General features: G+C 32.2%; 1 protein-coding gene across 5 annotated transcripts in view; it reads right to left on the minus strand.

The window, feature by feature from the left end:
* Positions 1-1314: 1314 nt before the first annotated feature.
* Positions 1315-27246, minus strand: part of LOC134683345 (uncharacterized) — a 61774-nt gene continuing 35842 nt past the window's right edge. For 3 of the 5 annotated variants that reach the window (XM_063542591.1, XM_063542590.1, XM_063542593.1), the window contains exons 7-11: positions 23442-23501; positions 20446-20496; positions 17688-17875; positions 5093-5234; positions 1315-1680 (exon numbers count right to left, since the gene is read on the minus strand). In XM_063542591.1, coding sequence (XP_063398661.1) covers positions 1651-1680; positions 5093-5234; positions 17688-17875; positions 20446-20496; positions 23442-23501 — 471 coding nt within the window. In that variant the 3' untranslated portion in view covers positions 1315-1650. Of the gene's footprint in view, positions 1681-5092; positions 5235-17678; positions 17876-20445; positions 20497-23441; positions 23502-27246 lie in introns of those variants that run through there. The other 2 variants (XM_063542592.1, XM_063542594.1) reach the window with 2 other exon arrangements.

The following is a 27246-nucleotide window of genomic DNA, read 5'->3' on the forward strand; positions in this document are numbered from 1 at the left end:
ATATATGATGAACGGATCATATAAACTGGAGGGAAAATATGATATAAGCCCAAACAAAAAATATAAACGAGTCTAAATTGAAAATTACGTTCAAACCTATGATTGCGTTGGATAAAATCAGCAATTTTTATACGTGTGCATGTAAACAAATTTCGTTGTAGAAGGGTCTAAAAACAGCACAAACAACATTTTTCAAAAGACCCAAAAGGTGAAAAAGTATATTTAAACAAAACGCATTTGACTAACAGGTTGAAAAACTGATGTTCTTTAACTTTGCTGTCTGCCATTGGCAATTGCCAAATAAAATTGATCACAAGATGTGACAAAATGGATCTTAATATAAATTTAATACTAAACAGAAAAAAAAGTTTAACTTAAAAAATTGTGGCCACGATGTTATGCCACAAACATACAGTGTCAATAAGTACACCAGATCTGGATTTCGACAATAAATGTCTCTTCAGTGATGTTAGGGATCAAAATAGTATTTGGAAGGCCATATAACAAGTACCCTCATTTTTAAGATAAACTCTTGAATTTTAAGAGTCAATTTTGGATGAACGGATTATACTTTCAAACCTATGATTGCATGGATAAAAACCGCAATTTTTATAAGTGTGCATGTAAACAAATCCGTTGTAGAAGGGTCTAAAAACAGCACAAACAACATTTTCCAAAAGACCAAAATGGTGAAAAACATACCTGCCAACTTTTCAAAATGCCCATGAGAATTTTACGTGAAAAATAGTTTTTATAGTCCTACAAAACCTTCAAGGGGGCCTTCAAATGTATTCTTATGTGGTTTTTTGGCTTCTTCATGCTTTAACAAGCTCATAGCCATTGTTAAATTTATTGTTTTCTTTAAAATAGTGGACAAAATTGCTCTTACAAAATTTACATTTGGGAGCCTCCATGGGGGAAATCCCCCGCAATTAGTGACAGTTGGCGGGTATGGAAAAAGTATATTTAAACAAAACGCATTTGACTAACAGGTCGAACAACTGATGTTCTTTATATATAAAAAGGACCAACCAGCAACTTGTGACACAAGAAGAAGGCCATTTGTTGAGCCGAAATATTTGTCAACACGATTTTATAACAACATTTTCGTTTAATAACACCTTATATCAGTACCGTTGTGCAAATCTTTAGACTGATATAATTTTTTCCTTATCTGCATAGTATCGCCTATTCTAGACGATCCGGTACATAGTAAATTTGCTGGTTGGTCCTTTTTATAGACTTTTATATATATATATATATATATATATACACATTCAATACAAATTAAATTATATGAACAAAAATACATACTAGAAGTTTATATTATTTTATTAGATCATTATTATATATAAAAAGGTTGAAATATATAAAAGATAACGGTCAAAAATGTATTTATTACCTTCTTTCTATATTACTGCAAACAGCTATCACATTAAGTGTGTAACAATATTCTTCAAAATGATTTAGTCAAAACAAATATCATTAAAAAACTACATTATCTTTTAACAAATTCTGTTGACGAATCAATCACAGATATATTAACAAGTTTTATCAGTAGATCAAACTGTAGTGACATACAACTCTTGTAAACTTGTCCTGCAATCCATTGATGTCTCCAGTGTGACCATCACAAAAATGTGCATCCTCTCAGTATGGACTATACTTCAGTAAGAAATCCTGCCAAAAAATGACATAAAAATAATTGATGACTTAATGGAAGGATAACTTAGTTATTGTGATCTCATCTTCTTTGTTATATTTCAGTCTATTGAAATTGTGAATTCCAAAATAGTTTCTTTTGTAGAGAAGCAATATTCTTTTTTTGTGGAGAAGCACATTATTATAAAAAATTGTGAATGTGCACAGATTGCATAAGTAAAAAGATGTCTTAACAATGAAAATATGTTTGATATTTAAAAATAAAAGGTCCAGAATGTCTTGACATGATAAACAGGAAAGTGTATTATAAATCAATAGAGTCTGAAATCATTCATTACCTACATTTCAAGTTTGATTTAAAGCAGAGTATAGATATATCAACAATCAAAATATTGTCAAACCAAAAGTTAAGTCCTGACATATGTTTAATTGGAAAATAATAGCATAGTATAGCAAAAGTTTATGTTTATGGAAAAAAATATATTGCTACATTTTTTTTTACATAAATAAATGCTTAAGGGGGCTCGCAGGCATAATTTCTTTTTTAAATATAGGATTTCCCTATTTTTTTCTATAAATGAACTTTATCATATACTTAAATGAATATAAAATAAACAAGAATGTGTCCCCATTACAGATGCCCCATCCACACTATAATTTTCTATGTTCAGTGGACCATGAAAATAGGGAAAAACTCTTAATTTGGCATTAAAATAAGAAAGATCATATCATAGGAAACATGTGTACTAAGTTTCAAGTTGATTGGATTCCAACCCATTAAAAACTACCTCAATAAAAACTACCTCGACCAAAAACTGTAACCTGAAGCGGGACAGACGAACAAACAGACGCACAGACCAGAAAACATAATGCCCATAAATGGGGCACAAAAAATGGGGTCACTGTTCATTTAAGCTCACAATGTACCTTCAAAAGAAGCATGCATTTTTGTTAAGGTATATTTTTCTGTTGTAACTAATAGGAGAAATGAAGGTTCTATTAAAATAAACACAGAACTAAATTATAGAAAATGCCTAAATTTTACAATTTTTTAGGCAAGTACAGCTTATTTGAAAATAAAACTAAAAAATATAGGTCACATTGTTGCACTAAAGGGAGATAATTTGGAGCTTTTTCAATGAAATAAACATTTTAAAAGTCATCTGGGTCCAAAACCAACCTATTTTTTCAGTTGATTTTTTAACCATATCATTAGTAACAATTATTAATAGACTAAGTGTAATAAATAAAAGTTTTAAGATTATTTTTTTTATACATCTTTTAAAAAAAAAAATTGTTCCCTGTGCCTCCTTAAATGCTATTCGTTTTATTATAACCACAGCTTTATTTTATATACAAGGTTTAAGATTTGAACTTACTGCTGAGCATGAAAATTAATTTAAAAGTGTCTTTCGATATTCTTAATTTTTTCTTCGAACATAAATCTATTTGATAAAATTTATACAATGTTTATAAATGATGGTAAATAATTGTTTTCCCTTTTTGCTGGAATGTAGAGAAGTGATGTCCGGTGCAACAGTTACTGTACATCTGTGTTGTTTGCCATTTATTGTCAGGTTTAGTTGTTAACCATATGAGACTGCATTGTCTCTGCAAATATTTCTTTTTCTTAAGAAATAGTAATTCTTTGATGGTGTGGCTATTTGCTGCATGACACTTATAGTATAATACTAGCAAATCTTACATAGTATGTCACATCTGGTTGAATACAAAATAGATTGGAAATTTTTTTCCCCCTTGAAATTGACAGTTGTAGGAAATTAATGATAATAATCCTATATTTCATTGCAGTAATTAACAGTTAACAATATCTTTTGGTATTTCAAAGCACCATAATTTTTGTATTTGTTTTTCTATAAATTATTTTGGAAACTTGAGGTCACATGGTTATTAAAGAGGGGTGAAAGTTTCATTGGTTCAATTCAAGTGATGTTTTTTTATCATATATATGTTACGTAAGATTTTGTTTATAGTACTGGACAGTATAAAACCTTACTTGTGCAAAGTATTTCTTTATTTAAAACAGAGACAAATTCTGCACAATTTTTTGAAAAGTGCAAATTTAACAAAGACTAATTTTGGAAATTCAAAATCAATAGTGGTAACACACCTTGATATAATCAAATAATTTGGGAAATATTAAAAGTGGCCATATCAATATTCTGCATAAGAACAACTATTTAAAATAAAAATAATAAGTAAAACGATAGAATCGTTTCTCTTATTATATGGAAATTTATCCCTTTCCGAACCCATTGTATAAAAAAATTTAATCAACGTGTGGTTGCTGGTGATCTCAAAAGATCATTGGACGATTTTAAGGGTCATGACCTTTTAAGCTATCTGGATGAATCAAAATATGATAACTGGTGCATGTTTGTCATGTTTGTTTGTATAAGTGACTGACCTTGTCAAGTTTGTTTGTATAAGTGAAGGACTTTGTCATGTTTGTTTGGATAAGTGACTGACCATGTCATGTTTGTTTAGATAAGTGACTGACCTTGTCATGTTTGTTTGGATAAGTGACTGACCTTGTCATGTTTGTTTGGATAAGTGACTGACCTTGTCATGTTTGTTTGGATAAGTGACTGACCTTGTCATGTTTGTTTGGATAAGTGACTGACCATGTCATGTTTGTTTAGATAAGTGACTGACCTTGTCATGTTTGTTTGGATAAGTGACTGACCTTGTCATGTTTGTTTGGATAAGTGACTGACCTTGTCATGTTTGTTTGGATAAGTGACTGACCTTGTCATGTTTGTTTGGATAAGTGACTGACCTTGTCATGTTTGTTTGGATAAGTGACTGACCATGTCATGTTTGTTTAGATAAGTGACTATAAGTGACTGTCCTTGTCATGTTTGTTTGGATAAGTGACTGACCTTGTCATGTTTGTTTGGATAAGTGACTGACCTTGTCATGTTTGTTTGGATAAGTGACTGACCTTGTCATGTTTGTTTGGATAAGTGACTGACCTTGTCATGTTTGTTTGGATAAGTGACTGACCTTGTCATGTTTGTTTGTATAAGTGGAGGACTTTGTCATGTTTGTTTGGATAAGTGACTGACCATGTCATGTTTGTTTGGATAATTGACTTACCTTGTCATGTTTGTTTAGATAAGTGACTGACCTTGTCATGTTTGTTTGGATAAGTGACTGACCTTGTCATGTTTGTTTGGATAAGTGACTGACCTTGTCATGTTTGTTTGGATAAGTGACTGACCTTGTCATGTTTGTTTGTATAAGTGAAGGACTTTGTCATGTTTGTTTGGATAAGTGACTGACCTTGTCATGTTTGTTTAGATAAGTGACTAACCTTGTCATGTTTGTTTGGATAAGTGACTGACCTTGTCATGTTTGTTTAGATAAGTGACTGACCTTGTCATGTTTGTTTGGATAAGTGACTGACCTTGTCATGTTTGTTTCCTGTAAAGCCTTTCAGGAAATGAATATATCTTGCAGCAAACTCAAATACTGTTGCTTTATCAGTTTTATCGGACATACCAGGAACCAGTTTTCTCATCACTTCACAGGCATCTTTAATTCTGGCCCTGAGAGAAAAAAATAAATATCACATTTTGTCATGCCTGTAGTAAAGATATATCTTATTATTTAGTTTTTAGCTAAGGACTTTTCCAGAATAGTTGTTTGGGGGAAAGGAAGGCACTTTTATTAAAATTTGTTGGGTGGTTGTTATTTAAGAAAAATTGCTTGAACATCCAATTTAAAATAATTTAATTTTTAGATGTAACACGTCTTCTGATTGGCTGGCATTATTATGTTATGAGCCCATAGACATAATTTAGTCATGTGACCGTGACGTCATCAATGTTTTTTCATGCTATTCTACGGTTTAAGATGGAATTTAGAATTAAATTATAAGAAATGACTGTAATATTTTTTCTGTGTATTCGAAATAACATAAAAAATGTGGTGCACACTGTTAAATAACCTGCTACACGCCTTATCAGGGTGCACCAAATTTTTTATATTATTTCTTCATAGACAGAAAAAATATTACAGTCTTTCTTAAATGTATATGCATCATCAGGTGGGGTCAAATAAAAAGTGCTTTCCTCCCCCCCATATATTTATTTTTGGGACAGTCCTAATCTAATTTAGAAAGGGAATGTGTCAGTATATATATATATTGTATATCTAAAGTGAAGTTTTTATAATATATAATACATGCATCTACCATAATTCAGAACAAGAGGCTGTCATAAAGACAGCAAACCCGATTTATTACCATTTATTTGTGTCCTGGCAATATCACAAGAACCATTACTGATGATTGGTGAAAGTGAAAATCATCAATATCAAATTTGACCTCTATTTTGTCATCAGTATCAACATATTAAAATTTGAAAGCTAAGATTGAATGGTTCGTGAGTAATGCAACAACATGAATGGAAACACCATTTTACGATCTTTCAAGAACCATAACTCCTGAACGGTAAAAGTCAAAATTGTCATTACTGACCTTGACCTCTATTTTGTCATCAGTAACAACATATTAAAATTTGAAAAGCTTTGGTTGAATGGTCCATGAGAAAATGCACGGACACAACTGGAAACACCATTTTTTAATCTTTCAAGAACCATAACTCCTGAAGGGTAAAAGTCAAAATCGTCATTATTGAACTTGACCTACATTTAGTCATCAGTAACAACATATTTAAATTTGGGAAGCTTTGGTAGAACAGTTCATGCCTAAATGCATGGACACGACTGGAAACGCCATTTTACGATCTTTCAAGAACCAAAACTACTGAACGGTAAAAGTCAAAATTATCATTATTGAACTTGACCTCTATTTTGTCATCAGTAACAACATATTAGAATTTGAAAAGCTTTTGTTGAATGATTCATGAGAAAATGCATGGACACGACTGGAAACACCATTTTTTAATCTTTCAAGAACCATAACTCCTGAAAGGTAAAAGTCAAAATCGTCATTATTGAACTTGACCTTTATTTTGTCACCAGTAACAACATAATAAAATTTGGGAAGCTTTGGTAGAATAGTTCATGCGTAAATGCATGGCCATGACCGGAAACGCCATTTTTCAATCTTTCAAGAACCATAACTACTGAACGGTAAAAGTCAAAATCGCCATTATTGAACTTAACCTTCATTTAGTTGTCAGTAACAACATATTAAAATTTTAAAAGATTTGGTTGATTGGTTCATGAGTTAATGCACAGACAATATTTGATTGCTGCCTGCCCGCCGAGCATCCCCAAATCAATAACCGACATTTTTGTCACAAAAATCCGGATAAAAATCAAATCACAACTTCTTTATGTGCCTGTTCAAGTCTGGACATTATTAGTTTTATCAGTATGAGTTCTCAACGTCATAATTTGTTCTTATTTGTGATAGCACTTATAGTTTTATATTTAAAATGCTTCCTCAGCATTTTCTCTTATCTCCAGAAAAGTGTTTTCTTCCAAACATATTAACTGTTTTCAAGCTGAAATTCTATGTACAACAGTCTTATCAAAATAGGAACTGAAATACATCTGTGGCCACTATCAAAATCAAATCAAATTCTACATAACCATTGACCATCAATTCAGATTTTTATAAAACTTTCAGAACTCATTAAACTGCATATGAATTTAAAAGTAATAATGTTCAAATCTTTTTTTCCAAATTAATATAATGTATGTGAAATCATCACTAAATGCATTTAATTGGAGTTCAAGGCCTTAAGCAGCCTCTTTTAAAATTGAGGCAAAATATATTAGTAAAGCATAGGGTGCTATAAACAGTTTCTTATAAAAAACTAGGGGTTATTCCCCGAATTAAAATGGACACGGAGGGAAGTCCCTTTTTATTAATATAATTGGTGAAAAATTATAATGTTTTTTGTATTTGGTTGTAAAAATATGTTAATTAACTTCAATTAAAGCAGGTTGAATAATTCAAAATTTTTTTAAAAAATTGGATTAAATATACATGTTTTAAGGGGAGACAACACTGTAAACAGTCTGTTTTTTTGGCAGTGAAAAGTGAAAACTTATTTGCAGCCACTGTAGCTCTTTTTGGAGCAGGCGAACATATCCTGAAGCATGAATTCTATGAAAGATCAGGTGAAAATCTATGAAATTCATATAATTTTGATTATGAAAAATGTGCAGGTATCATGTCTTCAGGGGTGTGCACATGACCTGATTTCAGGTTTTTTAAGCTTAAATTAGGCAATGTTTTTCCCAGTTTCTCTGGATAAAACTTTTTATACAATTAAAAGTACACTTTATTTTTATTTCATTATAAACTAAACAACATTCTGATTCTAGTGATATCTAGTTTTATACAAGTATTGTTATTAATCAGTCTACCACTAATGGTCACTTATACATGGTTCCTCAAAATATGACGTCATAGAACAAAAACTGTTGATTGCACCCATAGCTAGCCATAAACATTTTGGATAGGGGCCTGGGGGCAACTGAAGGCTCCCAGCAGCTCCAAGAAAATCACGCAAAATCTTGCATTCTTAGTGTTTCTTACATTGAAACTCAATTAATTTTTAGCCTTTTTTTGGGGACAATATTCTGGTCTGAAAGCAAATATATAGATTCATTGTAATTTAAGACTTTTAGGTTTTAAGGACAACATTAAAAGACTGATATGTTGGGCAAAGCAAAAATTGTAATTCTCACAATCATTAAGGTACCAGTCTTGTATTACAACGCCAATTTCCGGTGCATGTCAAAACATGGAGGGAAACAAAATAGTGCATTTTTTTCTGAATTTTTTTCTGAACTCAATTTTTTCTGTTTGATTATAGGTTTATGTTGAATTGAAACATATATATAGACTTTAAAAAAATCATGCATCTTTTGGGGATATCAATCCAGGAAAGTGGAAGGATATCATGTTTACTAGAAGTGGTGCGGCCTAGTAAAAATAGCAAACAGAAAGTAGAAAAAAAATGTTTTGACTTCAGGATTGCGTAACTTTTTATTCTTTGTGGCAAGACCCCCTTTTTTTTCGATTAAATCACAATTTCACATTAGTACATACATGATATGGACATGAAATATTTTTTCTATGTAGAATTTTTATTTTTTTTATTTTCAAAGATCAGCTGTTTAGCATGTAAGCCTATGGAGCAGTCAATTACAAGACTGCAACCTGCATAGGGTATTTTTTTCATATGTACACTGCAAGGAAGTAGCTCATGTGGACTTATGTGTGCCCAGAATGATAAAACATCATGATTTAAGAACTTTTTAAGAGAAAAAAGTCATGGGTTATCAAGTTACACTGAAAAAACTGAAATTATGTAATAATTATGCATTTTCATACTAGACGCCATTCAAAGTATTAATAGATATAAAGCATAACAGTTTGAGGCAAATTGAGATTTTGATGGTATTACATACATGATTTTCAATTATAAAGAACATAGAAAGATTTTTTTCTCAATGCAATCTTCTTCATATGATGCAATTTTTAGTTGCACAGTTTTATTGAAAATAAGAGCAAAGTTGAAGGGACAGCTACATACAAAAGTACTGTTTTTTCTTTAGGGTTATTATTTTCATGGCTCAATTGTTGACATTTAGGTAGAATATGTATAAAATGAACTTTTGGTGAAAAGATTTTCACAAAATGTTCATTTTTCATGAGTCTATACTTCTTTTCCTGTCTGCGGCACTGCACAGTTAATTGAAATTTTCATATTTGGGTTAAAAATTTGTTTAAAAAGTAGAATTTTTCTAAAACTATTCATCATGACATGGATTTTTGTGATTAGGTGTGACAAGTAATTAATATTTTTACAAAACACAAACTTGAGTATTCATTTTAGTTTTTCAAAATTTTTATTTCAAATTTTATATGCATTGGTGGGTCAAGTACAGTCTAAAAAACATGATATAGTAGGCATGTATAAAGACCAGTATAGTCAAACAAGAGAAAGGTATGGTCTTTCTTGTGTCCAGATAGTTGTATTGCAGCAAATTCTTCAATATGAAAAAGTTTTAGGTAGTTTTTCAATTTTGACTTTAACAAGAGGCCTTCTTGGGTAGATTTCATTGAAAAAAGGGGGAGGGGTAAACTATTGAATGTGGTTCATTTAAACAGGAGGAAAAAAATAAAAATAATAGATCAGAATACTCTTCTAGCTCCACAGTATCCAAATAATAGAAAAACATTCATGAAGAAAGACTAGAATGAGATTTACAGATCATTTAGTAGACATGACTGATTTCCAAATTTTGCCTGTTTTCAGAAAGGGGTACTGCTTTAATAGTGGGGTTATTTTTATTATTATAGCTAAACAGTTCTAATAATGGCATTTTTTATGTTCAAATATGGCTACTTAATGAAACTAAGTAAATGAATTAATTTTTTAAGACATTTCATAAATGTTATAGGTACCAGTCTTGTATTACAACGCCAATTTCCGGTGCATGTCAAAACATGGAGGGAAACAAAATAGTGCATTTTTTTCTGAATTTTTTTCTGAACTCAATTTTTTCTGTTTGATTATAGGTTTATGTTGAATTGAAACATGTATAAGACTTTAAAAAAATCATGCATCTTTTGGGGATATCAATCCAGGAAAGTGGAAGGATATCATGTTTACTAGAAGTGGTGCGGCCTAGTAAAAATAGCAAACAGAAAGTAGAAAAAAAATGTTTTGACTTCAGGATTGCGTAACTTTTTATTCTTTGTGGCAAGACCCCCTTTTTTTTCGATTAAATCACAATTTCACATTAGTACATACATGATATGGACATGAAATATTTTTTCTATGTAGCATTTTTTATTTTTTTATTTTCAAAGATCAGCTGTTTAGCATGTAAGCCTATGGAGCAGTCAATTACAAGACTGCAACCTTAATACCGGATCTGCCTGTATTGTCTTTAGACTTTGTTGATTTTATTTATGACTAGATTTATATATAGTGACAGTGCAGTATTATATGAGTACTAGTAATGCTTTAGTCGACACTAGGGACCATCTTGACCTTGTTTTATGGTACTATTGATTCTTTCATTGTTGAAGACTCTCCAGGGACTATCAAGATGAAGAACAGGAATAAAAACCCTGACCGTTGATAATATGTATTTTTTTCTATGCATTGACTTTGTGTGCCATTAAGTCCCCTGCCCGTTTATTCCATTTTCCTTTATTTTCTGTTAAAGGGTCTGAACATGACTTAAAGCAAGTTTAACCCTTCAATGTAAAAACATGCCAGCTATCTAGTTTTATCTTTATTAACCAAAAAAGAACCAGTTTTGTGTTCTTTGATATTAAGTTCAATTTTCCATGAAGAAACATCAATTTTTTTTGTGTTCAGTAGCATTGTATCTTCTTAGAATATTTTCAAGCACAATGTCTAGACATTGGTGGACATGCAACATTACCAAACCACACATTTTATTAAACTGGTGATATAGACGAAATTCCCACGAGAGGACAGCCAGGTGGCTCTGTCCATTCCCACGAGAGGACAGCCAGGTGGCTCTGTCCATTCCCACGAGAGGACAGCCAGGTGGCTCTGTCCATCCCACGAGAGGACAGCCAGGTGGCTCTGTCCATTCCCACGAGAGGACAGCCAGGTGGCTCTGTCCAAGGTTATTGCAGTCACATTGTTGTCCAAGGTCATACATGCATTTTTATGAGCTTGATTAGTTTTTTGACATTTTTATCTGTTGCATTTTTTGGGTTAAAAATGGTGTGGATTTATTGGATTAACACTGCTATATTGCTTCAGTTGACTTCTGAGTATTATAGTGTGCCGATACAAGAAAGTGATAAAAAATATTTCAGATTTAGATGGAAAAAATGAAACAATTAAAGAACCTAAGTGAGCACGCTCACATACCCCACGTCCCCACATTGTCATTGGAGAAATTAAATAAGTGTAAGAAAAACAAATTGTATAAGAAAAATTAATTTCCTGCCAATATGCACATCTAAATAGTATGTCCTTATTATCTACAAAATTTCATGAAATTCTGTTGTGTGGTTTCAGAGGAGTTGAGATGACAAACTGTTGCAGAAGTACATTGAAGCAAATAAGTTCAAAGGGGCGTAACTCCTAGAAAAAAATTGAATTGCAATTTCCCGTCGATATGCACAAATACATAGTATGTCCTTATTATCTGAAAAGGTTTCGTGAAATTCTGATGTATGGTTTAAGAGAAGTTGTGATGACAAGAAACAGGACTGACGGACTGACAGACGGACGGACGGGTCAAAAACATTATACCCTCCGCAACTTGTTGCGTGGGGTATAATTATGTCATTAAGTAGGACAATAAATGAACAAAAGACAAACTAGGGAACAAATAAGACACAAGCAATAGAGCATCTACACTGAAAACTAAAAGTAAAATAGAAACATGGATCAAGAATTACATGCAGAGGCGACATGAGAGAGTGAAGAGAACTTGTTTCTTGCAAGACACTTGCCGTGAAAACAATTTGATATTCCATGGATAAGTTGGTAGAAAAATCAATTATAGCCTTGGTATGTAAAATGAAAAAGGCTGTGAGAACGTTATGCTGCAATTAATTGTTTTACTAATAGTTCATGTTTTACTATCATGTTTAAGATTGCAAAAGTGAATCTAATGATCCCTAATATTTTCATACATAAAAAATAAAAAATTTGCACAAACATAACTTTTCATTTCTTATTTTAAAACTAGTTCTGTTGAAGGAATTTTTATAAATCCAGAATATAGGTCAATATTGTCTTAAAATGAAAATTCTATAATTTTTGTAGATTCAATTAAAAATATGATTGTATCTGTGGAAAATTAAAATACCAGATTTTGATAGGCTTATATAATACAGGGCTTTCCATTGAAGCCGGTAGCTTCAAGTGCCGCCTACTTCACTGACAAAAATATAAATTCAAAAGGAAAAAAATATCTTTTTTAAATGTTAACAGACAGCCGAGAGAAGTATTTTCACAAAGTTGCGGTCACGATAAACAAGGATGAAAAGTCTGTGTTTACCTTGGGCTAAATATAGTTCACATGAATTCAGGTCTCTGATTGGTTGTCTATTTAAAGTCAGAATGCATCGTTTCTTTTCAAAGATAACAAGAGAGACGTTCCGGTGGTCATTGAAGGATAACAATAGAGACGTTCCTATGGTCATTAACTCGAACTTGAATGAGTCGAGCATGCCGATGAGAGCGGACATGAAAATTTTTGCAGAGACAATCCTTCAACATCATTGAAATTGTTTTGTCAAATTGATTTCATGGATTATATATTATTATCCTTACATCGTATGTTTTATGATTTGGATTATATTTACTTGTTGAGAAAGGTTTCTGCAGATATTTTCAGGTTTGTATGAGACATGTAGTCAGATGGGATCCATTAGTAGTTTCCATGCGGGAAACTATCAGACCAATCTATTTGATGTCTGAGGGTTTTAGCTGTTCCCCTAATGGATCGGTAGTTTCTTTCCGAGATCCTTTATCGTAGGATTTTTGGCTTTCCTCTACCAGGAATACAGCTGGGCATTAAGCGGTATCCGTTTGGATTCCAAGTATGTCCTCTCCGCTTTCCCGTTCGTTGTCTAGGCATTTGTGCGGCATCCAGGGTGACCTTATCCTTTATTTTGTATATAATGTTTTTTATATTATTCATTTTTAACATTTTTGAGGATGAGCGAGTCAGGTGTGTTCGTTTGCTTTATTACATTGTACTTATTGTTTTGGGGAAGGTTAACTATCTGGTAGTAAGACCCGTCACAGCCAGGCTGGGAAACTGGATAGGCAAATGCTTACATTAAATCTGTACCTATACAGTGTGTTAAATGTCTTCCTTTTTACACCATAACCCATGGTGGTGCTCCTACTAAAGGAGGAAGATACAGAACATAAATACATACAACTTTTTTTTACTTTTAAAAAGTGAAGACAATCAGATAGGATGACTGTAAATCTTATGTTATGGAATAATATCAGTCAAATTAAAGAAAGTGTAGTATATCATATTAATCAGAATCTGGAAAACAGTATCTTTTGATGTTCATTTTTCAAAGCCCATATGTGGTTTTCAGAGATTCAAGGTCAAAAACGAAAGTTGAATATTGTCGACTCGACCTCAAATAAATAACATTTCCAAATGATTTATGTATCCCACTTATTGAACAGTTTAAAAAAAAAGAGAAAATCAGAGGATATATCAATTTTCTGTCAATGCTTGAGAATTAATTCATTATTGTATGATTAAAAAACATGTTACAGTCTTTAGAGAGAAAAGGGGAGTCATTTGTTTACAAATGCGTGTAGTTCTGCAAAATAAATTGATCAAGATTTTAAACAAACCAAGTTATTATATAAATAAATCTCCTTTAAAAGTAAATGAATTTTCAGCATAAGGTTAGGAAAATAAAACTAGAGGCTCCAAAGAGCCTGTGTCGCTCACCTTGGTCTATGTGAATATTAAACAAAGGACGCATTTGAATTCATGACAAGATTGTGTTTTGGTGATGGTGATGTGTTTGAACATCTTACTTTACTGAACATTCTTGCTGCTTACAATCATTCTATCTATATTGAACTTGGCCTAAGAGTTTCAGTCGAAAATGTTAGTTAAAATTTACAAATTTTATGAAAATTGTTAAAAATTGACTATAAAGGGCAATAACTCCTTATGGGGTCAATTGACCATTTAGGTCATGTTGACTTATTTTAAGGTCTTACTTTGCTGTACATTGTTGCTCTTTACAGTTTATCTCTATCTATAATAATATTCAAGATAATAACAAAAAAAGGCAAAATTTCCTTAAAATGACTAATTCAGGGGCAGCAATCTAACAGCACTTTGTCCGATCCATCTGAAAATTTCATGGCAGATAGATCTTGAACTGATAAACAATTTTACTCCCTGTTAGATTTGCTCTAAATGAATTGGTTTTTGAGTTATAAACCAAAAACTGCATTTTACCCCTATGTTCTATTTTTAGCCATGGCGGCTATCTCGGTTGGTTGGCCGGGTCACGCCAAACAGTTTTTAAACAAGATACCCCATTGATGATTGAGGCCAAGTTTGTTTAAATTTGGCCTGATAGTTTCAGAGGAGAAGATTTTTGTAAAAGATTACCAAGATTTACGAAAAATGGTTAAAAATTGACTATAAAGAGCAATAACTCCTAAAGGGGTCAACTGACCATTTTGGTTATGTTGACTTATTTGTAGATCTCTCTATCTATAATAATATTCAAGATAATAACAAAAAACAGCAAAATTTCCCTAAAATTACAAACTCAGGGGCAGCAACCCAACAACGGGTTGTCTGATTCATCTGAAAATTTCAGGGCAGTTAGATCTTGACCTGATGAACATTTTTACCCCATGTCAGATTTGCTCTAAATGGTTTGGTTTTTGAGTTATAAGCCAAAAACTGCATTTTACCCCTATGTTCTATTTTTAGCCGTGGCGGCCATCTTGGTTGGTTGGCGGGGTCACGCCACACATTTTTTAAACTAGATACCCCAATGATGATTATGGCCAAGTTTGGATTAATTTGGCGCAGCAGTTTCAGGAGAAGATTTTTGTAAAAGTTAACGACGACAGACGACGACGGACACCGGACGCCAAGTGATGTGAAAAGCTCACTTGGCCCTTCGGGCCAGGTGAGCTAAAAACTATAACATAAAAAAAAAGGAAATTTCTTTGGGATTTTTTGTTCTTTCTTTCATTTCATACATAAAAAATGGTCAATTGAAAGATGAAATTAGGTGCCAATAGATTGTGAGAATGCAGGATTTTTCTCAATTTATGCCAGAGCTTCTGGGGGCCTTGAGCGGCCCCCAGACTCCCTGCCATAAGGCACCAAGCTTTCAGCTTGGTGGGCGTCCGGCTTCGCGGAATGCATTTGACAGCCACCTATAATTTTAATTGAGCCTTCTACTTCAATTTCAAAGGAAAGCCCTGCTTATACAAGGGAGACAACTAAATCTATCCCATGAATGAGCTGGAGACAATTCATTTGAATGTCACCCTCTGGTGAAGACCAATAAAAGAAAATCGATATTTCAAAGGACAATGAACTTACAACAAGTAATTACAGACAATGCTGAAGTTCTATGCTTTGGTACAGAAAGTTTTCATCGATGGTTCTAAATTTGTACAAAATTTCATAAAATTGTGACACTGACAAAATTTATGCAGGTTAACTTAGTTTACAAAAAACAATACTTTGAATTTGGAAAGAATAAATACTAATTTTTTGTCTTAAAATACAATGTGACAGTAAATATTTGTGTATTGTTAAAGAGAGATTTAAATGGAGAAATAAATCACAAGGTTTCTATTCAACATGTATTAAGACAGCTATGATAGATGTGTTAAAAATGTCAGAAGAAAGGTGTAGAGACAAGAAGTATCAAATAATATCTTATTTTTCTCTCTATTTTAATTGTTTGGTCAGCCAGCAATTTGTATCAATTGTCTAGATGTCTCCACATAAATTACAATCATGAAAAGAGTGTCAACAAAAGATTTGTTTTCCTTAAAGACCAGGCAAAACAGTAATGGAGGAAGACTATATAAGTTTGATTAGTTTGTGTTTCATATGTAAGCAAATAAAATACATTTACACTAAACATAACAGTGACAGAGTGACCAGAACACCAAACATGGCAATTTTCAATAATTTATTTTAGAAACTGAGAACACCCAAATTAGACTTTTTAACAGTATTTAATGTGATAAGCTGTCTGTATAAGTTTCAGAAAATTTATTTGTGGCAAAATGAAGTTTATGTGTAGAAATGAAAAATTTAGTATTTTTTTCATTTAGAAACTAGAGAAAGTTGAAAGGGAAAGCAACCAAAGTTTAAACTTGTTTTTACTTGTAATATTAGTCAGAGAACCAAACGTAATGTTTGAGTTAAAACTTAATGCTATCTCCGCAGAAACAATCTGAGACTGAGAGGATAATATTTCATTCCAGTCAGCAGAAAGGAAGATGTATATATTTTCTGTTATATTAATGTCAATATCATTGAAAGAGGCAGCATTTTTTGTACCCAAATATCATTCCAAATATACAATTGCACATTCATTTTAGCAACAGAACTTGATGAAAATGAACAATTTGAAGAATAAAAGTAACTATATTTTAAAGTAAAGTTACAATCAAGTTTGATTGTAAGTTATAAAACTTGACAGAGAAAAAGATCATTGTACAAGTCTTGAAACTGATCATTAATTCACTACCCATGTATATATACATCAAAAGTACATTATTGTGTCTCCTGTCAGAAATGATTTCACAGGAGGTCAAACAGTCATGCAATGCTATCCATCTTCCTGTTGGACCTAAGTTTCACTTTTCCAGAAAACTGTTTGAATAAGTGAACTTCATGAGTACATGTGCAATCATTATCAACTAAGGTCACACCAAAATTCAAAGTATGGATCTAAATCATAATGATATGTTAAATATTTGACTTGCACCTTAACTAGTTTTGAGACAAAATTGAACCAAACTGAATGCTATTAATTAAGGTATAAAACCACTAATTGCTTTCTATATCAAATTCTGCAATTTCAAGCATTAATTGCTTCTTTGTTTTTAGTTCAAATAAAATGGCAGTTATTTCATGTTAAAACTGTACCTGACTTGTGCTGAAAAGATTGAACATACCTTTCTTTGCATATTAGAGCAAACTGGTCCCCGGAAGTTTGATAGTACTAAAACAGGAACTTCTGATCTGAACAACAGGCCAAATGTGCCCTCCTTTTAAAATTCCATATGCTTCTTTTTATTCAAGTAAAACTTTAAACAGTGATCCCAAGTCCCCAAGCTTTTATTTGATACTAAAACTGACCAAATATTCACACTATTGACGAAGATACAGCTATGTGTAGAAACTATTTTGTTTCAAATATGTACTACTTTCTTGTATGTTCTTTCTGACCGGGCTTGAATTAGTGGTTCTATACCTAAAGAATTCTTGTTTATTGATTTAATCAAAAAATTGAGTTAATGCACCTTTAATACCTTCGCTTTCTTTCTTTTAGATTGTGTTGTTCTCTGCTCTCCTCCCCATTACCACTGTTGATAAACATTGGTGGAAAATCCAAATCTAGTTCTCCTGGAGACTTAGAACTGTCAGGTGACATATTCTCCTTTTCTTCTGTTTTGTCTGTCACAGGTTTGGGTGACTGACTGGAACTTGCATCTGATTTCTATCAAAATATTATAATAACATGATCTAGTGACAAAAAATACACTTCATCAAACAACTCAAGTATTGTTCTACAGATGTATCAGACATCAAACAACTCAAGTATTGTTCCACAGAAGTATCAGACATCAAACAACTCAAGTATTGTTCCACAGAAGTATCAGACATCAAACAACTCAAGTATTGTTCTACAGAAGTATCAGACATCAAACAACTCAAGTATTGTTCCACAGAAGTATCAGACATCAAACAACTCAAGTATTGTTCCACAGAAGTATCAGACATCAAACAACTCAAGTATTGTTCTACAGAAGTATCAGACATCAAACAACTCAAGTATTGTTCCACAGAAGTATCAGACATCAAACAACTCAAGTATTGTTCTACAGAAGTATCAGACATCAAACAACTCAAGTATTGTTCTACAGAAGTATCAGACATCAAACAACTCAAGTATTGTTCTACAGAAGTATCAGACATCAAACAACTCAAGTATTGTTCCACAGAAGTATCAGACATCAAACAACTCAAGTATTGTTCCACAGAAGTATCAGACATCAAACAACTCAAGTATTGTTCCACAGAAGTATCAGACATCAAACAACTCAAGTATTGTTCCACAGAAGTATCAGACATCAAACAACTCAAGTATTGTTCTACAGAAGTATCAGACATCAAACAACTCAAGTATTGTTCCACAGAAGTATCAGACATCAAACAACTCAAGTATTGTTCTACAGAAGTATCAGACATCAAACAACTCAAGTATTGTTCTACAGAAGTATCAGACATCAAACAACTCAAGTATTGTTCTACAGAAGTATCAGACATCAAACAACTCAAGTATTGTTCCACAGAAGTATCAGACATCAAACAACTCAAGTATTGTTCTACAGAAGTATCAGACATCAAACAACTCAAGTATTGTTCCACAGAAGTATCAGACATCAAACAACTCAAGTATTGTTCCACAGAAGTATCAGACATCAAACAACTCAAGTATTGTTCCACAGAAGTATCAGACATCAAACAACTCAAGTATTGTTCCACAGAAGTATCAGACATCAAACAACTCAAGTATTATTCCACAGAAGTATCAGGCAGATATTGTATGATCACTGAAATAGGATATTTTTTTTCATATTTATAGAAAAATTTGTGTTATTTTGTATAAACTACCAGTATGTTGTAATATAAATCTTATCTGTTTCTGAAATCAGAAGGGATACAAACAATTCATGAAACCGTTGAAAGCATTTTTGAATTATAAATGTCCAAAAACTGGAAAATCACCCCTTTTAATGGTCTTTAAGGAATAAAACCCCAAAACCCAGACACTTAAAACCTAAAACTTATAAAAATAACAAGAGGCTGTCAGAGCAACAGCAAACCTGATTTATTAACATTTATTTGTGTCCTGGCATTTTTCAATATCAAAAGAACCATAACTTATAAACGATGAAAGTGAAAATCATCAATATCAAATTTGACCTCCATTTTGTCATCAGTAACAATATATTTCAATTTGAAAAGCCTTGGTTGAATAGTTCACGAGTAAATGCACTAGCTAACATGCACTACTTGTAACACCATTTTTCAATCTTTCAAGATCTAGAACTCCTGAAGGGTATAAGTCAAAATCATCATTATTGAACTTGACCTCCATTTTGTTGTCAGTAACAACATATCAAAATTTTATTAGCTTCAGTCACACGGTTCATGAGCAAATACATGGACAACATTTGCCTGCCGCTGGTCGAACAGCCCACCTGCCCGCTGTACAACCCCAAATCAATAACTGACATTTTTGTCATAAAAATCTGGTTAAAAAGGGATCTTACGTCAGTTAATGTAAACTATTTACCAAAGTATAATGAGACCTGCTGAAAGCATTTTTGAGTGATTGTCCAAAAACTGGAAAATCCCCCCTTTTTCAATAAATAAAAACCCATAACTCTGAAACCTATAATCAAAAATTTATAAAAAATGAAAGGGAGCTCACATAAACTTTTCACCAAATTCAATTGCAAATTGGTTTTCAAAGTATCTTGGAGATTTTGACTGAAAACTGGAATATCCCCTCTATTTTAATAAATAAAAAAAACCATAACTCTGAAACATAACATTAAAACTTTATATAAAACTTCAATAGATATAAACAATTCATCAAAGTTTCTTGCACATTAGTTAAAATGTTTTTGAGTCAATGTCTGACATGTTGACAAACGACGGAAGGACAGACGGACAAGGTATATGATATTATGTCCTGTATAAAAAATAGTCCCAGGGGCTTTTCAATGGCTCATTAAGGGCACAACTAATGTCTTATGCCTAACTTTAACAGAACTGGAAGTCACATAGGACTGCCACCATTCAACAGGTCAAAAGGTCAGCTTTAATTAAAGTCTTTTCAAAATTACTGATCATTTTTGCAGTTTATAGGAGATAGATTAGCAAGTTACCACAATACATTGCCCTGTAAAGGTGTTTCTTTTTAAATTCAATTGTTTTGAGTTTATATATCTCTATTGCATGTATTGTTAATCCTTAAACCAGTTAAATGAGACTGACCTGTATGGTGAAGTTTGGCTCAGATTTCTTCGACCAATTGGCTATCTCTGGCTAAAATGATAAACTGACCTGGTTTTTTTTTGTTACTCTTTCAAAAATATACACAAAACAGAAAACTTTAAAGATTTATCTCGTCATACTATTTTTAGTTTCAAAGATATGTAGGACTTGGAGGTGCCTTGGGGATGCTGAAGTAGGATGGTCACACTGAAGTGCGATTGTCTACGCCGATGTGGGATGGTCCATACGCTTTAGTGTGATGGTCAGTACACTGAAATGAAATGGTCCATACACTGAAGTGCGGTGGTCTATTTGACGCTCTATTGGTAGTCAAACCTCCTTTTTACAGACTCATCATTAAAACCATTTTTTTCATATTTCTTTTTTTTAATTTACATTCATTATTGTTTCTGGCGGTCCTTAATTTAGTTACTATTACTTAATGAGAGCTTGTACTCTTTGATTTCCTACATATGAACATAATTCTGGATAATCATTTTATCTACTAAGGCCTATAGATAAGATAAGATAAGGTAATTGTATTAATCAATCATGGTGCCCAAAATTTGAGCTATACAATCAAATGAATTACAAAATAAAGCACAGAAAATGATTAGAATGATTAAAGCACATTTAAACCAAAAAACACATGAATACACATTTACACTAATTAACTGATATAAACCAAGTTATTGACAAAAAATAGTTATTATGGGTGCCACTGTGACCTGGAGAAATTACATAATTCTTTATAGTTCTAGGTATATGCATGGGAGACAACTCCTGATCAGTTTTATTTCCTATATATATATCAACAGTAAAACCTGTATAAACCGCCCAGCTACTGGACTATGAAAAAGGGCTGGTTTGGACAGTGAGCCGGTTTATTCAGGTTTCCATTTTGACCGAAAGTTAATGACTTGTGAGTCCGACATTTTGTATGTAAAAGTTCTCTATAATTGTAAATTATATCTGATAAATTAAAATACTTTCACTTCGTTTTTCATTGTTTGCATTTACATCATAATGCTTGTGTTGTTTGGATTGTAAGACGAGAGTTTCAATTTACTCCCATGATCAATAATTTGAAATGTTGGAACGGCCGTTTTAAAAGCCAGAATATTATCAAACGTAATTTCATCACTTTTGAAACGTTGTCGTACAGTGTACAATATCCATTGATTGTTGTCATCCGGGTGTTTTTCATTATCAAGGTCATTTGTTTAGGGGTTCACAACAGGGAACCCAGGATTTCGAAATCACCATTTGAATTTCTTACTACCCGATTTTAATTTGTTTATCAAAGTTAAAACGTAAGTTCAATCCGAGATATATTCGGTGTGTCTTTTTGTTTAATTGACACGTTTATAATGTTTTAATAAATAATACAGCTCACTACTGTACGATTGTAGGTTCACAGTTTGACACCTGACTAATTAATTATCAAATATGTTGTGATTGCATATCGATCATTGAAATTAATTAGCTAAACCGGGTTTAACAGGTAATAATTAATGAAATTAAGAGTATTAGGACTTCATAATTAGACCTGAATTCAGAATACACAGGGTCCGGTTTACAAAGGGTATTTTAACAAATACTTTGAATGGAAAACTATGGGACTTTCATTTTTGGCCGGGGCGGAATGGACAGGAAACCGGTTTATTCAGGGTCGGGTTTAATCAGATTTGACTGTATGTATATTTTTCTTCTATTTTTTTTCAAACAACAATATTTTCTATAATTTTCTTTCATTCTTCAAAAAGGGAGTGCAATAAATTAGATAAGTTTATATGTTGTTTATCTATAAGTGTTTTGTACATACATAATCATTTTAAAAAAAAATGTACGTCTGCCAAATAGAATGTATTGAGAGAATGTCACACACCATCGTGCATTAAACAGAACCTTTTGTAGATTTTTCCTATCCACCAAAAAATATCCCCTATTTCATGTAGTATTAAAATATTATAAGACCTGTATAATGTCAGTAACTGTAAGTAGTCTTTTTTTATTGAGTTTATCATTGATTTTTTGCTTATACAATTAAAGTTAATTTTATTACCCATTCTGACATCGGACACTAACTTCTTTCAAACTGAGTTTTATTGTGTGTATTTTTTAAAATATGTGTGTTTTTTTTTTTTAATCTACATTGACCTTCGATGAGTTGATGTCTCTTTGACAACATTCCCCATTTCAGTCTCCATAAGATTTGTGTGGACCATCGCATTTCAGCGTAGCTATCAAGAAGATAGCGTCATAATGACACCATCACACTTCGAATTGTGATCAAAAATGCACTTCAGTATCAAACCATTGCATCCCAGCGTGACCATCAGGGTTCGGAGTACAATGGCGGTTCAGAGTCTTACAGATATACACAAAAACTATACTTAATTGACATAACTTCTGAACAGATGGTTGAACATTTTTCAGTCATAAGCATTCAACGTAGTTCTTTGAAAGGAACATTCTATGCTATAGGCGTAAGATTATTGGTGAAGGTGCCTTGTCCCTATCACTTCAAGAAAAATAACTCTTATAAGGGTTAATAACAAAATACTTATATTTTTGTTTATGATTTGCATAGCTTTAGTGTTTCTGTTCATGTTGCCATTCTCAGATCAATTCTATTTGTAACAATCAAAAATATATATGCAATTAAAGGTATTTAATGTTTTCCAGGTGCATACAACACTGGTGATACTTCATGATGAGATGCACCTATTGTCCAAATAAGGTCATGATATCCTCAAAGAAAAAGCCATGTTAAAAAACAATTAAAGGAAAATAATTTGTAAAAGGGGAGAAGAAAACTTACACAGGGTCATTTGGTAAAACAACATACTGATGGTTCAAAGGAGTATACCGAGTAGTGACAGAAACCACAATAAATTACCCATTTAAAGTTTTTTTTTTTAAATTTGATTGTTTGAGTGAATCTTTGTGTATGTACATTGTGTTGCTATATTAACCAGTTAAATGAGACTTACCTGTATTGGCTGTAAGGCAAAGTTTGACTCAGATTTCTTCGACCAATTAGGTACTTCTGTCTAAAAGGAGATAAAAAACTGACCGGTATTATTTTGTGATTTATAATAAAAACAATTTTATATCTGCATCATAATTTTAAATAGATGAGCATGAAATGGGTACAGATTTTTTTCTTATCAATTCTTCTAAAAAGTTTTTCCAAATAGCCTGTTTTCATGATTTCATAATCATATAGCAAATAGAAGTTTTTAACGACCTTAACTGGCTATACATTTCATATGTGTGCCTCCCCTCACTTATTGATATTTTGGTAGAAGAACTAAAGATATGGTAATACATGTATAAAGAATATTTCAGCAAATAGTCCAGTCAAACTAAAATTACTTTAACCTCAAACTAATTGCAACAGAAAATGTTTACGTTCCAATCTTTAGCATTATAAGCTCCAAATAGAAAAGTCCCATAAAATCTAACTTGATGAAAAACTCAAAATCAGCAATTTGGAAAGAGAAGAATGAGTCTTTTTTTGGTTGATTTTCTTAAAATTCATGTAAAGCATGATACTCTGATGGAGATTTAAGTAAGTATTTGACCATATTATATCAGATCTCCCGCTCATGAAATGTACAAAACCACTCAGTATGCGTTATATTTTTTTTTTTTTTCTTTTTTTCCCCACATTTTTCTTTAACCCTTTCCTCCATTGAAATTTTTTTTTTGCAAACTTGATTCGCATAAGGATTTTTTTGATAAAATGCTGAACTTATGATTTGAAGTATGAAAGCATTGTGAAAAACAACTATTTCATCAAATAAATTTAAGACAGATATTCCTATGATATTCCTTTTCATATTGGATACAAATATTTATTAAGTCAACTGCAGACACTTTGTAGTCGAAGTGTTTCAACTGAGGTACTACACAGGCGTCAAAAGGCGTCATTATGGAGTAAAGGGGGTGGCGTCAAAAGGCGTCATTATGGAGGAAAGGGTTAAAGAAATTGCAAATTTGTGGCTTTGTGATCATTTTGAAAAAATAATGTGAAAATTCAGTATTGTTTATATCTGTAAATTATATTTAATCAGCATCTGCCTTGTTTAAAGAAAACTTAAAACCACAAAAAGAAAAATATGTTTACTTTATTATTTTTATTAAATTTGAGATTCTTTACCTGGACTTGTTGAAAAATTTATTGAACGGTCAACAACAAATGAAAGTTTTTAACGACCTTGACTGGTTAGACAGCCCTTGCACGATCGGTAAAAAGTGGTCAAGTAATGAATTATGAAATCTAGGTTGAAGCTTGATAAAATATATGAAAACACATTTAGAGTGGTTTGTTACACTCTAAAGACAGCTAAAATATCAAGAACCAATACATTCTGCAGAATAGTAGCTGTAAAGTTATAATTTTGTATATATTTTTATTGATATTTCTGCCTTTTTGTGCAGAGTTATCTCCCATTTCATAGCAAATCTCCATAGGAATTTTAAAATCATTATTTTTTACTCTACCTCAAGTTATATTTTATTAGACTTTTTTTTTTAATTATTAGGTCCAAAGACACAGTTATCGTCCTTTGGTTTTCGTTGTCTACGAATATTGTCCCTATTATAAACAGTGTACAACTTGCATGTTTTATTTGATACTCTTTCACAATTTATTTCTTGATATTAAATGCATGAAATATTAAGTAGGGGGATGTAATTACATGTCAAAAAGATTTGGGTGCTGAATCTTTATGTTAAGTAGTGATTTGGTCCAGTTCAATTTATCACGTCTGAAGCTGTCAAACTGAATTTTACACCCCCTTAACACAGAATTGTCAATATTTTGAGTTAGAGCTGGTAAAAATTTCTATTATTTTGATATTATTTGTCTCACTGGTAGTACACTACACTGTATAAATGTTTTTGAGAAAGAGCAGGTGCGATTTATTTAATTTGAATTTATTGTCCAAAAGAAATGCACTATGAAATAACTGTGTTCTCGGGCCAAATGGATATAATGCTTAAGATTAACACTCAAACTTCTTCTGTTGCAATTACTTTAAAGGCCAGGTCCATATTCTACTAAATTGAGTGGACTTGTTGGTGAGGGAGTTTAAGTTATTTTTCATGTAACTGTAAGTTTCAACTAGAAAAAGTATTCTGGTATATTATTTCTACAAGGAATAAATTGTAATTGTAATGGAATGAATGGTATAGAATTTTGTTTTCCAATAGGAACAGATATTATGACATTGTTAATAACAAAGTTCCTAGTATAATTTGGTATTTGGCCCAGTATTTTCAGGAGAAGATTTTTTAAATAAGACTGATGACATTTCCAATAGGAACAGATATTATGACATTGTTAATAACAAAGTTCCTAGTATAATTTGGTATTTGGCCCAGTATTTTCAGGAGAAGATTTTTTAAATAAGACTGATGACAAAGACAGACATCAACAGATGACTGATGCAAAGTTCTGCCATGGGGCCCTTGGGCCAGGGTGAGCAGTTGTTAAATGATTTGTTGTTTTGATGTTATTCTTTAAGAATCTGTTATTTTTATTTCCTTTCAAAAGCATGTGTGTTTACATTCTTTAATCACAGTTTTCTCCTTGGACTTGTGCAGTGCAGTAGCCAAGTTATTACATGATGTCTTGTAGTAAAGGTAAAAGTATACGATAAATCAAAGCACTTTAAGCACTGTAGGCAGTTAACCAAAAACCAAGGCAAACATAATTATGAAAACTGTGGCAATGTTTCTTCAACTTTTTTTAAAGATTTAAAAAATCCTGACCTGCCCATAGTAAATGTAATTGACCCCACCTTAACTTATTCCAAGTCCATGATGTTTGGAATAAAATGTCAGGTAATTATAAAACAGTTGGTTAAACATTCTTGGGCTTGAAAGATATGTTATATTCTTTAAAATGAGCCATATTAAAATGAAACTTTTAGGACCAGAAATAATTCAAAATATAATTAAGATAAATTCTTTAAACCTATTCATTTTTTTCCATCAATAAAAGTTTATAATAAACAAGAAATAATTGCAACATAATGTTGTTAAGAAGTCTCCCAAACAAAGCTCCCATAATTATTCATTCCCATGGTCGCCTGACATTGGGCAAAAACTAGTACACATTTGTTAGGTCTAGCAAAGTGATATGCATATATGACGCTCATGAGATTGACCTTGTATGTCATTCAATCTTTTTTGAAATGACAAACAGGAATGAATATGGTTTAGGAGTTGATATCTCTTACAAGTTCTCAAAACACACACAAGAGGGGGTGGGGTGACCCTACGGACTACCCCTATATTTCATTTGATCTTTTTATATTGTCCCATACATAAATATATATGGTTTAGGGGTGGGGATCTCGACTGTTATCAAGTTTTCAAACAGGAGGGGGTGGGGTGACCCCTGTGACTTCCCCTATATTTCATTTGATTAGTTCTTTTGTCCCATACATGAATATATATGGTTTAATTCAAAGGTGGGGATCTGGACTGTTTCCAAGTTCTAAAACAGGAGGGGTAGAGTGATCGCAAGGACTCCCCCTATATTTCATCTAATTTAGAGGTGGGGATCTCAATTTGTTATATAGTCCCATACATGAGTATATATGGTTAAGGGTGACCCCCAGGGTTTTCCCCTATATTTCATTTGATTTATTTAATGGTACTATACATGAATATATATGGTTAAGGGTGGGATCTTGACTGTTTCAAAGTTCCAAAAACAGGAGGGATGGGGGGGACCCCAGGGACTCCCCCTGTATTTCATTTGATTACTTTAATATATTGTCC

The sequence above is a fragment of the Mytilus trossulus genome, chromosome 9, assembly GCF_036588685.1.
Source record: "Mytilus trossulus isolate FHL-02 chromosome 9, PNRI_Mtr1.1.1.hap1, whole genome shotgun sequence".
NCBI lineage: Eukaryota > Metazoa > Mollusca > Bivalvia > Mytilida > Mytilidae > Mytilus > Mytilus trossulus.